General features: G+C 33.5%; 1 protein-coding gene and 1 long non-coding RNA gene across 2 annotated transcripts; one reads left to right on the forward strand and one right to left on the reverse strand.

The window, feature by feature from the left end:
* Positions 1-3: 3 nt before the first annotated feature.
* LOC126978292 (autophagy-related protein 13 homolog) lies at positions 4-12311 on the reverse strand. The gene is made up of 6 exons (XM_050827042.1): positions 11936-12311; positions 10712-11060; positions 10207-10402; positions 7947-8109; positions 7507-7641; positions 4-6103 (listed from the first exon to the last, which is right to left on the reverse strand). The coding sequence occupies exons 1-6, from the start codon at positions 12110-12112 to the stop codon at positions 5885-5887; spliced, it is 1239 nt and encodes a 412-aa protein (XP_050682999.1). The 5' UTR covers positions 12113-12311; the 3' UTR covers positions 4-5884.
* A 2059-nt stretch (positions 12312-14370) lies between these two features.
* LOC126978324 (uncharacterized) lies at positions 14371-15996 on the forward strand. The gene is made up of 3 exons (XR_007732608.1): positions 14371-14422; positions 14841-15026; positions 15902-15996. It is a non-coding gene; the product is annotated as an uncharacterized LOC126978324 (long non-coding RNA).
* Positions 15997-16384: the final 388 nt, after the last annotated feature.

Genomic DNA, 16384 nt, shown 5'->3' on the forward strand with positions numbered 1-16384 from the left:
GACTGTGACAGCGGTCAAAAAACTCTATTTTGAGCACTGACCTCTAGTATATACCACTGGACTAGCGGCTGTCAGTGCTTTTGTGCCTGTTTGATATTTGCCATTTTGGCGCTATTGGCCATGTAGAGAGTCTGCTGTACTAAAACTAGTGATGACAACCTAGATGATGGGAAACTATTTACAAATAAAAAATCGTGTACTTTATTACGTTGAGTCTTGAAGTTCTTGACAAAATACTTCGAGTATTGTACGTTCCTTCGCAGCCATATATTATGTACAATACGTCAAAATTAGTTCTCTCGACGCTCGCGAGTGGCACAAAAAATTTACTGTCAAACTTAAGCAACAGCCTGTCTAGAGGTATTTATACAGGTCAGTGATTTTGAGCAACGCAAGCACACTAACACAAAGTGACATACAAATCGCGAGTGTAAGACGTAGCATGACACGCACACTAAAGTAATAAACCTGGCTTGTTTTCATAGGTCGTCATCTAAGGATAGATGTTACTCATTGCTGTTAGGACGTACCTAAATATGGTTCACAGAATTTTAATAATAAATAATTAATAAGTGTAAGATAATTAGTAGTTTATATAAGTAGGTTCTTGAGTTGCCATTTTAATTTAATCATTATACTAAAAACAGTATTTTTTCAACAAATATTCAATTCATTCATATAAAACGTGGAAGCATTTCTGACGCATCAATTTAGAGCAACTAAAATTAACAGGTCGTAGATTATTGCATCATGCGACTAGAGGGAAATGGCGGCGTAATGAGCAGTTTTTTTCTTCATACTTTGTAAGATCTCCTAGTGTCATCATTAGGTTATTGTTGGAAACATTTATGAACGCATAACAAAAATATATCATATATTTATTGCCTCAACAACCAATTTTGCTCTAAAGTAATTATCTCATACAATAAACTATATTATATTCACATAAATAATATTCTTAAAACTAATCACACATTACTGAAAGAATATATAATCATAATATAAATGTATGTATTTTTCGCTATCAATTCAATATCTAGATATTACGAAGGATTATCGCATATGTAAGATTGAACTAACTGTATACGTTAACTCCATCCACAAGAAGCACACCCTGTGTAAAATATTTATTCTAAATAAAGCCTATTATTCACTTAACATTTCATTTTAAGCGAAGTAACAATATACCGACATCACTATGGGTTTATAGGTCCCTAGTTTGTAATGAAAATATTATCAGTAATTGCTATCTTACTATATAATAGGTATATAAACACGTTCAGTTTCAACAATCTTATATTTTCATCTATTAATATAACATGATTTAAATCTTTCAACTCATAAATCTAGCAAATATTAAATTGTGCATACAAATGATTATGCTTAAATAATTTTATATCGTATTGAAAAATTATTATAGGGAAATGCGGGCAATGTTTAGAATGAATTAAAAAAAAAATCTAAATGTCTCACTACATTTGATGAGGTACAGTCAGCGTCAAAAAGATAGCGTCACCCATTATATTCAAAAACATGGCAACACACATCGTTACCATATACATCGATTCATCTAGAACATAGTTTCTCAACCTTATTTTACTCACCGGCCACTTTGAGAATATGTTTTTTTCTAGAGTATTTTCGTGTATTTTTTTGCCTTTTTAGACTATATTTTTTAATCTACCCACGCCCCATCTGCGCCATCTCAATGCCCCCTAATATCCCGCTATCTTTTTGACGCTGACTGTACAAATATAAAGCGACATCTCAGGGACTTCACCGTATCATAAGGAAGTGCTATTCTCAAGCTATGCAAGCAGCATCCCGACAATGATACACACTATTTACTACAAAATGCTATAATTCGTGTACCGAGATAATTAATCACTTACCCAATGTGCTGATATTATAATTCCCTGAGAAAGTTGCGGTTTTCTCTCAAATCTCAAAGCCTTTTTGAGGCTTTGAGTTTTATTCTATACTGTCGTTACAAAAATTAATTTGAAACTTCCTCAAATAAGCTACAATTGCCAAATGATTTCAACTGGCAGAAATGCTTGTAAGATTTGTACGCAAATTTAATAATTATGTAAAAAAATATCAATAATATTAAGAGATCCCTGCAAATATTGCAATTATATACTACATATTATATATATTTTGTAACATTTTTATTGATGAAATTCTACACGAGTAAAATCGATATAATATAATAAAGATTTATTGGATATACCCAAATACTGCACAAGAAATGGATACCTCGAAGGATACCCTCAGATTACAAAAATATTTTTTTATTAAGAATGGACTTAATAGACGTTTATTATTTATTTAAAAAATGCATATAACCAATATATTTATATTAGCGATAAATGACTGTAGAAGTAACTTTATCTACTGGTAAAAGCGGGATAGATACCCCACTTTTTGAAATAGCCTCCTAATTTGAAGAAAATTATTTTTTAATGAATAAATTTTATGAATGTAGCTTGTTCAATCATTTATGTTGATTACGAATTTATTTTGACCTATCAATTTCTGAAACGCACGAGATTTTGTAGAAATTGGCTTTTTGTGGAAAACCTTTTTTGAGGATAGATGCCTTGAGGATGTTGCCCAACATGAAAATACTAAGAAGGATAGATGCCCTTTATACTGTGTAAAAGAAAAACCCGGCCATATTTTTTGGGAGAAGTGTACAGGTTTCTCAAAAAGGATTCATGGATCCAGTTCTGACACATTACACAATTAAATCCAATCGTATTAAGACTCCGTATTTTAATAGTTTTCAAAACTTTCCATGCAGTTTATCTTTTTTTAAATCTTTAGGATTATCATATCTACCTCTTTTAGTAATCTTTACGGGCAAACCTCTAGTTTTCTTTTCTTTAATTTCATAGTAATGTGGATTGTCTTTATCTTATTATATTTTATCGGTATTTAAACTGTAAATAATGTCTTTTTAGTGATGCTGAGTTTCTAAAGCCCGTCTTCTCAGGTCTGAGGCATACTTTTTCGAATAGGTATTAATTAGTTTTTGACTCAATAAGTGACATCCTATTTTGAATAAAAATATTTTAATTTGAAATTTGAATTTATGCTCGGCCCTGGTTTAGTTTTACAACATTTCTTAATCACATTATTCAGTAAGGTCGTTATCGTTGTTTTCACTAATAACTGAAAATCGCAATGTTTCCGTTGGAATACCAAATTGTCGGAATAATTCGTTTATCCCCAATTGTTTTGTCCATTTCATCGAAAGCGAATACCCCTATGCCCCTAAGGGCCACCTATACGGCAACAAATCAGTTCAACTATCCTTTGTGATGGGGATAGCGTGGTGAATGCGGGTCCTACTAATACTATTTATTATTAGTTGCGTTATTGGGGAGTTAAGTATTTTAAAAATGAGGCATCTATCCCACTGCGGCATCTATACCGGTTTTACCCTATACAACACAATATCCTATATATTCCTAATTTTAATGTTTATTTGATGAGTGTTTTTTTAGTGATCATTATTTGTATAATAAAGGTGGCACAGCTGTCAAGATCTAGAAATTTATTGACGGCACTTTTTTTTTCGTGCACAACCTACTAATTTCACTCAATCAACAAATAGGACGTCTGTCATATAATCACTCACAGTTTCGTCAGGATCTAAGCAAATCCTGTAAACAGTATGTCTGACGGGCCCTCCATCAATCTTTATATTTTTGACTTCTGCACAATCAACAACAACGCTCAAGGTCCGTACGAGGCCTAAACGATTCTAACAACCGACAATGAACACTATATAATTAATTTAAATATTACTTAAGAGTCCACGAGGATCGCGTTGATTATAGAAAATGTTGGCAAGACATATATCTCTACGATGTATCGAAGGCTCCGCGCCAATTCGAAAGATACAACGAATTAATATTAATAAGAAGTTAAACAATTTCTGTGCTGTCTAATAAATAGCTCCGTAGAAAATAATACGTACTGTGCTACTTATGCGACGCACGATAACGCATTACGAGTGTAAATAGCGTCCCACAGTCGCCAACGGTCGGTGGGAGTAGCAGGAACAGATTTCCAGGCTTAGAATCTAATACTAGTTTCTTTTCACACTTTAAACAGACTTTAGTCTGATTTAATAATAAGGTGTCTAAATTTTAAATAAAGAAATATCATTAAATGGTAAATATTATAAGTTTGATGCATACTTATAAACCATTTCATTGTAATTGATATGACATTTTAATATAATCCATTTTATTTTTAACATTCTTCATATTTTACTAAAGGAACTATATGTTTAGTTCCCTAACGGCCGTTCGCAATATACTATCTATAGATAGAGATAAATTACTACCTTCTACTGTCAATAATCTGAAGCTGTCCCAATATACCCGATAAGTCATTCTTATCGCCTTATATTGGGACGCGTGAAATGCAATTTCCATACAATCTTCTATCGCTGGTAAGCTATGCGTCGTCCCATTACAGACAGCGTGTACGGATAAGGTGAGTTACCGTCGATAAATTTATTGGGACAGAGAAGTGAACGGTAGTTACGATTTTTATCTCAAGTAGGAGATAGACTGAATATTGGGAACGGCCGTAAACTACTTAACAGTTGAAGCTTAAGGATAGCTGCAAATCACTTCCCATATTTAATAATTTACTATCAGACTATTAATCCGTTGCGGTTGTTTGATTTCGTGTAATAATTGTATAAACATTTCTTTACTGTGGGACAATCTCACGGAAAAGAGACCAAAACCAGATAAAAATATGTAGCTATACCAATTATGTATTCGTAGGGGATGTTAATTGGACATTACTTATTTGGCAACCAACTTACTAACTTTTTAATAAATATCTGAACTTTTAACTAGTACGGCTCACATGAACCATTGGCTTAAATAACATTCATGCCAACCAATTAAACACCCAGGAAACTTCATTGATTCGATTTTTTTTTTATTCTAACGTCTGGTCCATGTTTAAAACTGATGAACAGGTGATGCTTGGTGTGACAAGTCAATCCTGCCAACCCTGCTTTTTATATCTGCTATTTCATACCAATTACTTATTATATTTACAATATATTTTGGTTAGTTTTTACAATGTTTACATATCTCCATTTATTTACAGTTTTGTAGGCTAATGCACTTACTCCCTTATTATTTTTATGATATTTTTAAAGGATTTGTTTACTGTTTTTACATATTCAGGTTAGCCAAAAAGTGCGAGGATTTCTGTTGTATCACCCTATGAAGAAATTTAAATATGTTGTTTTAAAAGAATGATACAAATTTAATAGCCTTGGCATTCATTTATAACTTTCATAACTGCCGCCTTTTTTGGATTTACCATTAAATTGTCTTTTTTTATAGTTAGACCAAGACTCCTTCTTACAGCATTTTTTGGACATTGACTACAGTAGGCCAGATCAGTGAATCAATGCCAGGAAGCCATTTTGACAAATCCGAATACAATCTGTCCTATAAAAGTACAAATAGCAACAGCCTTATTAAATTGATATATTGTTTTCGAAATAGTTTACCTAAATCACATAATTGTATAAACATCTAACATAACAGTGTATAAGAAGTATATACGACTTTTATTCACGTGATATACAAAAAAAGGACTTAAAAACTAAAGCTAGCTGTGAAAAATACAGCTGTCTAATTATATTTACATTCAAGAAGATGTAGAAAAACAAATAATTTAAAAATAAGTAATATAAAGAGTGAACATGGATTAGAAATTGTTTAAGTCCTTAAGCCCACAATCCTTGAACCACGCAAATAATGGCGCCGTGGTTGGACTGTTCTAACCTTGAGACATTATATTTCTATGATAATTATCTGTCTATTATTGTTATAAACTAGTGTTCTGTATTATCAGCGACACTAAACATTGATGCGACCATACTGTCGAATTCTGGCACAGCTTCCTCGAACTTCTTAAGTTGCTGCGAGAGATTTTCTGCGTCAACCTTGGTGGGTTCGTAGTCATTCCATACTTCGGAACATTTCGCTTGTAAACACTCTTGGTAGAAATTGGCGAGGTCAGATATCGGGCTACCGTCAGCAAACGGGAACTCCTGAAAAGAAAATTAAGTCTATACAATGCAATATATTTGGTATCAGATTTTTTTTAGGTAAATAACGGACAAGACGAGTAGGACGTTCAGCTGACGGTAAAGGATACGCCCTGCCCATTTCTGATTCTTGAAAAACCCCAAAAACTCTGAATGGCACTACAACTGAGCTCATCACCTTGAGACATAAGATGTTAAGTCTAATTTTCCCAGTAATTGCACTAGCCAGAAGACGGTCGAACCGGCGAAACACAGCAATGCTTACACATTACAGCTTCACGGCAGAAATAGGCGACGTTTTGGTACCCATAATCTAGCCGGCATCACTGGTTGAAACTGAAGAATTGAAAACCGAACAACCATGTTTTAGCGATTATGCTCTTCATTTCCAGGGTCTGCTAAATACGGTGTGTCAATCTTTTTATTTTATGAAAATACCGGTCTAGACGAGCATGACGTTCAGCTGATAGTAATTGATACACCCTGCCCATTATAATACAGTGCCGCTCTGGATTCTTAAAAAGCCCAAAAATTCAGAGCGGCACTACAATCGCGCACGTCACCTTGAGACATAAGACGTAAAGTTCCTGCATTTCCGTAAGGAACAAGAAATTAAGCATGTTAATCATGGAGCAGTGGTATCCACCGAATTAAATGGGATGCATACATGCCCACCTAGGGCGAAAACTCTTCCAGGGACGCTGTCATATTGCGGTGGAGGGATGGGAGCGGGGTGAATGAGTACCGGTTCTCGATAATAACCTATGCGAAACATACCGGAGCAAGGAGGTTCTTCACGGATGTTTTCGTTCCGGTCGAGTCTGTCTATTTTGTGCTATCTTTAGAAGCGTGACGCTCCCACATTGAAGAGTCCTTAGTCAACTATTCCTTAAAGTTAAAAAACACACACAAACACTCACTCACACACACACACACACACACACACACACACACACACAACCTTACATACACGCACACACACTCCTGTAACCTTATTTTGTAAGTAGCTTATTATAGTAATTGTAAATATTTTGTTATCTTATTCTGGCTTGTTTAAATCATAAAATTCTTTTGTTAAAGACCTATATACTGTAATCAGTTTTGGCCTTATTTTTCTACTTTATAATGTAATTATATTGTATATAAATTGTGACACTGTAGATTACATGAAAATAAATAACTAAAGTTATTTTCTTGATATACAAATGCAATATATATGAAAAACTTTCGCATGAGTGCACTTAGTAAATTGCCCAGGCACAGTTACCGTTGCTATTCATAATAAACAAACAATAATTAAGCTTATTTATTCATTCACATACACGGGATTTCCATAGATACTTTCATTAATCTGATAAAGTTTCTGAAATAATAGATTTCACTATGAATACATAAATTATAATTACCATAAGAGCTGAGTATTTCGGTGCCGGGACATCAATGGCTTTGCTGGACACTTGTGCAATAGCAGTTGTTGTGGAACACTCACTACTTGTACCAGGCTGCACTAAAGCATCAGTTAAGGACAAAAACTCCATTTTCTGCAAAAATCCGTTTTAAATTAGTTTCCATAGAGAGTTTCTTTCAACCATTAAATTAAAGCTGACATCATGATTATTCTAACATAACAATCAAATTAACGATTTAGGGCATAAACTCCCTGAGCCAATGAATATGGATTGATTAAAAAATAAGAAAGATATACAAGAATTGTAAATAACATCATATAATTTTGAACAGGTACAAACACCATGTTAAATAATCTATTATATTTTTTTTTATTTTTACCACCAAACATTATAATCTCAATAAGAATGGTTAATTAAGGGTTATTTTATTTACTTACCGCTTCCATCTTATCTTTCTCGGCAAGCAGCCATGCCATTGGAGGCTCTGGTGGTAACTGCTGACTTAATGTGTCGTGCAACTCCTTAATCTTAACTGTATCCACAAATGCACCTGCTGTTAATGGCTTGTTCAAATCAAGCTTCTTCTTTTCATGGGTTTTCCTATAAAATGAGTATTCAATTTTAAAATTTTCCATCAACATACTGATTTTCCACCGGGATTACCGTTCTAGACATTAGAGCAAAACTACTTCATAAGAAGCAGGTTCTCATTGTCACTCAGAGGGCAATGGAGAAGATGCTCTGAGTTTTCCTACAATATCGAATCATAAATGAGGAGAGTCAAAGTCACAAACATAGCCATAACATTAAGATTAAGGAATTTCCTGCTAAATAAACCAAAGTCACCAACACACCAGTTGGTTGCGAAACTGAAGTGGAAGTGGACAGGGCACATAGATCGATGGACAGATGGCCATTAGGCTGCCCCTTTTTACTGCAAAAATCCTCGAATGGCGACCACGTACCGTAAGACGAAGTATTGGTAGGGCTCCCCATGAGATGGACTGACGATCTGGTCAAGATCGCCGGAATAGTTAGAATGAGAGCGGCGCAGGACCGATCCTCACGCCGGGGGAGGCCTTTGTCCAGCAGTGGATGTCTTCCGGCTGAAATGATCAAGTAGCGGGACCTAATAGAGTGCTAGTTTGTGGTAAGATGTGAAGTATTTTTTCACTCATTTGATATAATGTGACCATGGTACTCTCATACCCTCGAAATCTCGTTGAGACACTAAGGAGATTGTATAGTAGCAATAGAGCATTTGTCCATTGGTACAAAAACTCTTGAAAACTAAACAAATTTCATTACACCCTAATGCAGTTAAGCATTCTCACAGTCTCAAGAGATCTTGATAGGAAGACACAAGTTTCTTTAGTCATTTAACATTATTGGCATCCCCGGAACTATTATCAGCATAACAGGTTATATTGGAGATATTAATATAATGTCATTTATAATATTATATGATATGATATAATGCAATAGTGACACAACTTCCAACTTCCCATCAAAAGCTACAGAGCCATCAATCCATCAATTTAAGTCTTGTATTAAAAAATAAAATTAATATGGAAAGCCTATTACAGACTAGATGACTATTCTATTTTTCATAGTGTGGCTTCTGTGGAAGGTATAACACAATATAGCCAATGTCACGGCTAACTACCATCAAGCTCAGAGTATTTGTTTAATGGTAGTGATTGGTGCTAAAGATCGAAACAAGTTTATATTCTTATCTTATACCTGAAACAAATATACATACTGTTAGACTTTAAAGTACATACAGAGACATAGGAAGTTGAGCGGTACTGCAGGAGGTATGAAATTGTACACAGAAGGTATGAAGGTAAGAAATTCACAAAGGGAATTGTCTCTAATTCATAGGAAGTTGAGCGGGGAACTTAAGGAGGTATGAAATTGTACATAGAAGGTACGAAGGTAAGAAATTCACAAAGAGAATTGTCTCTAATTCTAAGTTTAGTTAGAAATATGACGATCCATATAGCCGAATGGTTAGTGACCCTGACTACTATGCTAGAGGTCCTGGGTTTGAATCCCGGTAGGTGCATTCATTTATATGATGAATATGGATGTTTGTTTCCGAGTCATGGATGTTTATATGTATTTATGTATGTTTAAATAAGTATATTGTATTAAATATATTGTTGTCTTTGTACCCATAATACAGGCTATGCCTAGTTTGGGGCAAGATAATTTGTGTAAAAGTGTGTCAATATTATGATTATTAAATACTGGATGGAGTACTAGCATGATTAAGACCTAATCGAGAAATCAAAACAAAAAAAACACAGCTATATCAACATTTCCTTTTACATCAGCTCTTTATATACTTAAATCAGCTAAATTAAAATAAAAATCTCTCCACCTTGACATTGTCCGAATCGTCGACAATCAGTCGACAGAGCCAGTTAATAAAAAAAAAAGAAAAAAAAAATCTGTTTTGGTCATTACTATAATCACTTGTAAATTCGTTTACACCGATCAAATGACATACTCTAAGCTTGTTGGTCTACTGAAATGTGACATTGGTGAGTTGTGGTGCCCGTTCCACTAGAAAGAATAGAATAGATCCATGGTTATTTAGAATATTTTTTTTAATATATTAAGAAAACTAATGAGCTCCACAGACATGTATCCTTAGAATGTTTGAGATTTTATTTAGTTAGATAGACAGACCTAGGACTCTCTCTCGGGAAATGATCACTCTTAACCATAATGTCACTATTGGATATATTGTGAACCTCTCCATAGCTAGGTACTCTGCCCCGAGGCTCAGGGTTTATTGCCATCTCAGTTCTATATAACACTTCAATCTGTATTGTCCCTATTGGCATGTGGAGTTCACTCACTTTAATAGTCTTGAAGTTTTCACCTGTAATCAATTTTATTAAGAAGTAAGAAATAATGAACAAACATAGGGCTAGTCCAAATCCTATCATTGAAATTCCTTATTTTTGAGTTTTATCTTGATTATCATAGAAATACCTATAGTAGTAATTATATAAACAAAGATTCCACAAATTTAGGCCATTATATTTGTGAATTGAAGCATGGTGCTCTGCTAAATACTAAATACTGTATAATATATATATAATAGATTTAACTAAATATCTGACTATTTTGTAAGTGCAAAGACTGACTAATTTCTATTTGATACAGTATAAGTGGATTGGTAGCTTACCTAAAACATCTAAGTCTGGCTTGCCTCCATATATTTTATGTGATATTTTATAACTATCTTTGTTCTGTAGCCTAGACATTTTGTATGCTGGGGTTATCCTTGAGATGCTCAATGTGGACTTCAGCATAACTCCCATACGATAATAAATAGTTGATAGTGAAGTGATGCTCATATCAGAAACCTGCTTCATCTTCACTGTCCACATTTCTAATATCATTTCATCACCATCATTAGTTCTTAAGGAAATTTCAATACATAATACATTTGATAATGCTTCAATAACTTCACCATTCAACACACGTTTTGTATCCACATTCACTTCAGGAACATCGGGAATTGATAGATTAAACTAAAAGCACACATAAATCATGAGACTTTGAAGTAGTACTCACATAAGATTAGCTTTAGATGATGTTTGGCACACATGAGAAAATCATTTTTTTTAAATATTTAATGACTATTAAAGGTCACATCACATCAAGAGACTGTGCATCTGTCCTGCCAGGGGCTGTCTGTTCACATATTATGTCAGTTATGTGAACCAGCTGTGGACAGAACAAGGACTCCATCATTTCCGATGAAAGCCAAGGCTGTAGTCCAGTTTCTAGGTATAATGTCTCTTATTTTATCATTCATACAACAAAATTAATATTATAATGCATATCATGGCATCAGCCCCACATCACGCCTCTAACTGCCACAGACTACAACTATATAAGGCGCAAATTCAGCCTCACATGAAGTACTGTTCTCACCTCTGGATGGGCTCTCCCCAGTACCAGCTTCTTCCATTTGACAACCTACAACTAAGTTTAAATAAAACACTATTATAAATAGTCTTTTATTTTTTGATTGATTTATTTTAAAATCAACAGAAATGATGAAGACATTTCAGAAGATACAGCACCTACATCAGATTGGCAAAAGGTCGACCAGAGTAGAAATATATGCAAGACACCCAAAGGGCCTGGCAAACTAACAAATATGTTGGTGTTGACTCACAGTATACCAGTAGTCATGTTAATTTAAGAATTGTATGTAAATTTTCAACATTATGGGCTTCAAATTAAAGTATATATGAAAATATAGATAATAAATTTTGTAAATTCATAGCAATTAGACTATTTAACAAGGCAAGGTCCTAGTTCATACTTAGTCATTTGCAATATTTATATTTAAATATTATAGCTGAGGTATTTTTAACTATTTTTTAAACCAACTTACCCATTGCAAATATGTCGGCGACGACGGTGTGCTATGAATATCTTCCGATTTTGAAATGAAAGCGGGACTTATTTTTTTACCTTGCCGACTTTGTACGACAATCTGAGCAATTTTCAAAGTCAGAATTTTTGTAAACTTATACAACTTCAAACTTTCTTGAGTCTCAGGGCTCGACATGGCTTGTCGATATGAATTTAATGGTCATGAAATAGAGCAAGACAAGAAACAAAACACATAATATTTTATATCCTCGATAACAGTTTTGAATAACTTTATGTCTAATGTAAAATAAAAAGTATTTTCTAAATATACTAGATAAAGAGAATCATTTTATTATTTATCTAATTTTCAGAAAACTGTCAAATCAAATACTTTTTCTTGCCTTTTTGAAATACACAAACTCACAGAATACGTACTAGAACACAATACCATAAAGTTTTTTTTTTGGTTCTGTTCGTCCATCTGGACAGGCAAAGGGGTCAAAAGCCCATACAGCCAAGTCTTCATTTTTATTTTACTATTCTTCACGTTACACAGCTTGTTCAAAGTCAAGCTAAGTCTTTACATCATCTTCATCTTCAAACATAAATATGTAGTACAATTTCACATAAAAGTAGTATTTCGAGTTCTTCATGTTTCATTTTCTTCATATACATATAGGTTCGCACGAAAGGCCAAAGCCAAGTCTTTTTTCGATGATATTCTTGTTCCAATGAAGATCAAGCTTAGCCCCTTATTTTTAATAATAAACTTTTATGATATAATACTAAAATATAAATCTCATATACGTTATAAGAAATATATTATGAATTATAAGTAATGATGATGAATATTAGTTGAATATAATTATAAGATAATATGAAACTAATTTAAGGTATAACTACAAATATAATATTTACATTTATACATTAAAATTTACATTATAAACACAAGTCCAATAATAATTTATGGACGAATATGTTTTAAGTCTGTGTAAGGGATTGTGTCAAAAGCCAAGCCGTATTTTCAAATTTTGCCTCCCGTTGAAACTATAAATTTGTAAAGCGGCACGAAGCAGTCATAAGTTTTCAATAACTGCTGAAGTGAGCGCGGGATGTCTTCAGCATTCTTATAAATATCCAAGAGGCAGTCTACCAATGTAAATCTTTGAAGATTATATTGGGGACAGTCAAAGAAAATGTGATCAAGAGTTTGGATGGATAAATTACAGAATTGACAAGTTGGAGAATCTAAAACACCGATCCTAAATAAATGAGCACCACTATGAGAATGTCCCAGACGTAACCGACAAATTGTGGTGTAAAATTTTCTGTGTAAGTATTTTTTCTTTTTAACAAACCAGGGAGGAGAGATTTCGTTTTTAATGTCGGCTAACCATTTGCCTTTTGTTTGAACAACTTGTTGCCAATAATTCTGAAAGTCTTGCAAGAATGTACCTTTAAAATGAGACTGTGCATCTGTGTGTGGTATGGGAATGTTCAAAGCAGTATGTATCTGATTACTATTCACAATAGATTTAGCAAGATAATCAGCTTGTTCATTTCCTTCCACGCCTATGTGTGAAGGAGTCCAGAATAAAACAATATCTTTTGTTAGGGATAAGCATTGATATTTGTCTCTAATATTGTAAATGATGAAATTAGTTGTAACATTACATTTAGGATATTGTAAAGCTTTTAAAACACTCATGCTATCTGTTATAACGATCCAATTATTATATGACTGTTCTCCAATATATTCTAGAGCAGCATATATGGCAGCACATTCTGCTGTGTATATACTAGCCAAGGTATTTAACCTATGACCAAACCCACTCCGCAGTTGTATGTCATAAACTGCCATAGAGACAGCAGTATTACTTTTAGATCCATCAGTATAAAGTTGGTTATAATTTTGCCACTCTGACAGCATACTATATACATCTTCCTTATATTTTAATGATTCATTAATAATTATTTTAATAGGTGTATATTTTGAATTATTGGAATTTAAATAACATGGCCAAAGAATACTAGAAAATAGATTATGATCACAAGAAAAATGTAACAAATCAGAGATGCCTTCAACTTGATAGTAGGAATTATTGTCAGTTCGGTTAATATAGTCCTGTATCTTTAATAGGAGTGGATGATTATTAATAAAAGTTAATTTGAGAAAGAATTGTGTTTGTAGATATTTGAATCTAAGAGCTAGTGGGGGAATATTACATTCTACTTGTAATGATATAATAGGAGTAGACCTAAAAGCGCCTGTTATGATCCTTAACCATTTATTTTGTATTTTTTCTAATTTATTCACTAACGTAATTACTCCACCATAACAAAAGAAGGCATACTCAAAATGGCTACGGACCAATGACTTATATAGTGTTAGCAAGATGCGTGGGTCTGCTCCCCAATATGTACCAGCTAATGATTTCAGAATATTGCAGGCCTTTAATTTTCTAATATTTCGACATATTTGTGCCATCTAAAATTACTTAAAAAGGTAACTCCTAAAAACTTTATTGAATTATCTATTGAAATTTCCTGAGTACCATAATATATTTTTGCATCTCTTATTCTTATAAAATGCTTTGAAAATATTACTACTTTGCTGTTGTCAATACTGACCTCAAGGCTAAGATATTGAAAATAAAGCTCCAATTTTTTGAGTGCTACATTAAGATCTAACAGAACATTTGATAAATTAAGTACTAGATCATCAGCAAATTGGAGGTTGGAAACTCTATTACCCAAGACAATATTTATTTGATTTATGTAGATTATAAAGAGCAATGGACTCAAAATTCCGCCCTGCGATACGCCTCTATATGAATATCGAGGACCTATTAATTGGTTATTGACTCTAATATAAAGTTTACGACCATGCAAGAAATTGAATATCCAACTAACTATTTTTTCAGGGACATTTAAGGATAGAAGAATGGATGATAATTGTTCTAAATTAACATTATTAAATGCTCCTACAACATCCAAAAAAACACCAGCCAATATTTTATTGTCAATCTGGGCACTATGGATGTCAAGACATAAATGCCGTAGACTCTCACAAGCAGAACGACCGCATCGAAATCCAAATTGATTATTAGGTAAGAGGTTGTTACTTTCAATATAAAATATTAACCTCTGTTTTATTAATTGTTCAAAAATTTTACCAACACACGAGCTTAGTGTGATAGGACGATATGAATCAGCTGAACTAGAATCTTTCCCATGCTTTAAAATTGGAATTAGACAGTCTGTTTTCCATTCTTCTGGAATAGTGGAATTGTTCCATAGGAGATTTAATATTATTAGAAACTTATTTAAGTTAGAAGAGTTTAGGAGTTTAAATATTTTTTAGGAGAGCCAATCCAAACCGCATGCAGAGTCCTTTCTTGATGATAGACCAGCTTTTAATTCTTCAATAGTAAAAGGGGCAATCATAAAAGAGTTGGTGCTATTTAAAGGATGATTATTGTGAATATTTGTATATATATATAAAAAAGTAGGATATCCAATTATTGCTAGAGAAACAATTATTATTAGAATATAAGTTCTTAAATTTCCTCATTTTTGTCCAAATCTGTTTCATTGGCGTTAATCTATTTATGGTGGAGCAAAAATCTGTCCATTATTTACGACGTTCAAGTCTTAATATACATTTTTTCTTTGCTTGAGCTTGCTTAAAATGAATGTAGTTTTGGATATTGCAATTTGATTTGAATAACAGATAAGCCTGCTTGCAATCTTCTACCACTTTAGTACATTGCCCATTCCACCAGGGAAGTTGTCGCTTTCTTTTAGGTAGATGATTAATATTGTTACAGTGATAGTTGGTTTTAGGTACTGAATTTTCTACCGCTCTAAGAATTATGGAACAGAAGTTATTGTAAGACTTCTGTAGATTACAATTATTTATTTCAAATTGTTTTAACAAGTCATTTACTAAGTTCTCATATTGGTCCCAATTTACTATTTTCAGATTACTGTGTGGAGGAATGTTGGATGGAATTGAAGAAGATTCAGTTTCCGACACTACCATGGAAAATTTTGTGATTGTAGGCAAGTGATAGCTGCTCAAAGAGTCCTGATGAATTTGCCATTCACAGCACAGTTTTCGCAGTAGGATGGGAATTGAAACTGTATCAAAGGCTTTCGATAAATCTAGGAAAACTCCTACACAGGCCCTTCCTTCGTCTAAATGGGCGGCAACAACTTTTGTGAGAAGAGTCACTGCATCTTCTGTTGACTTGCCCCTTCTAAATCCAAACTGCCGATTCGCTATAAGGGAGTTAGATTCAAGGTAAGCGACTACTCTTTTGTTCACAATGCGCTCCAATAGTTTTGAGACAGACCCTAATAGTGATATCGGCCTGTAATTACTGGGTTCCATCTTTGATTGACCTTTATGGATCGGTACAAAATTAATGATGTCTTGTGTGTTCTCTATCTTATTGAGTGATGG

The sequence above is a fragment of the Leptidea sinapis genome, chromosome Z (genome assembly GCF_905404315.1).
Source record: "Leptidea sinapis chromosome Z, ilLepSina1.1, whole genome shotgun sequence".
Classification (NCBI taxonomy): Eukaryota; Metazoa; Arthropoda; class Insecta; order Lepidoptera; family Pieridae; genus Leptidea; species Leptidea sinapis.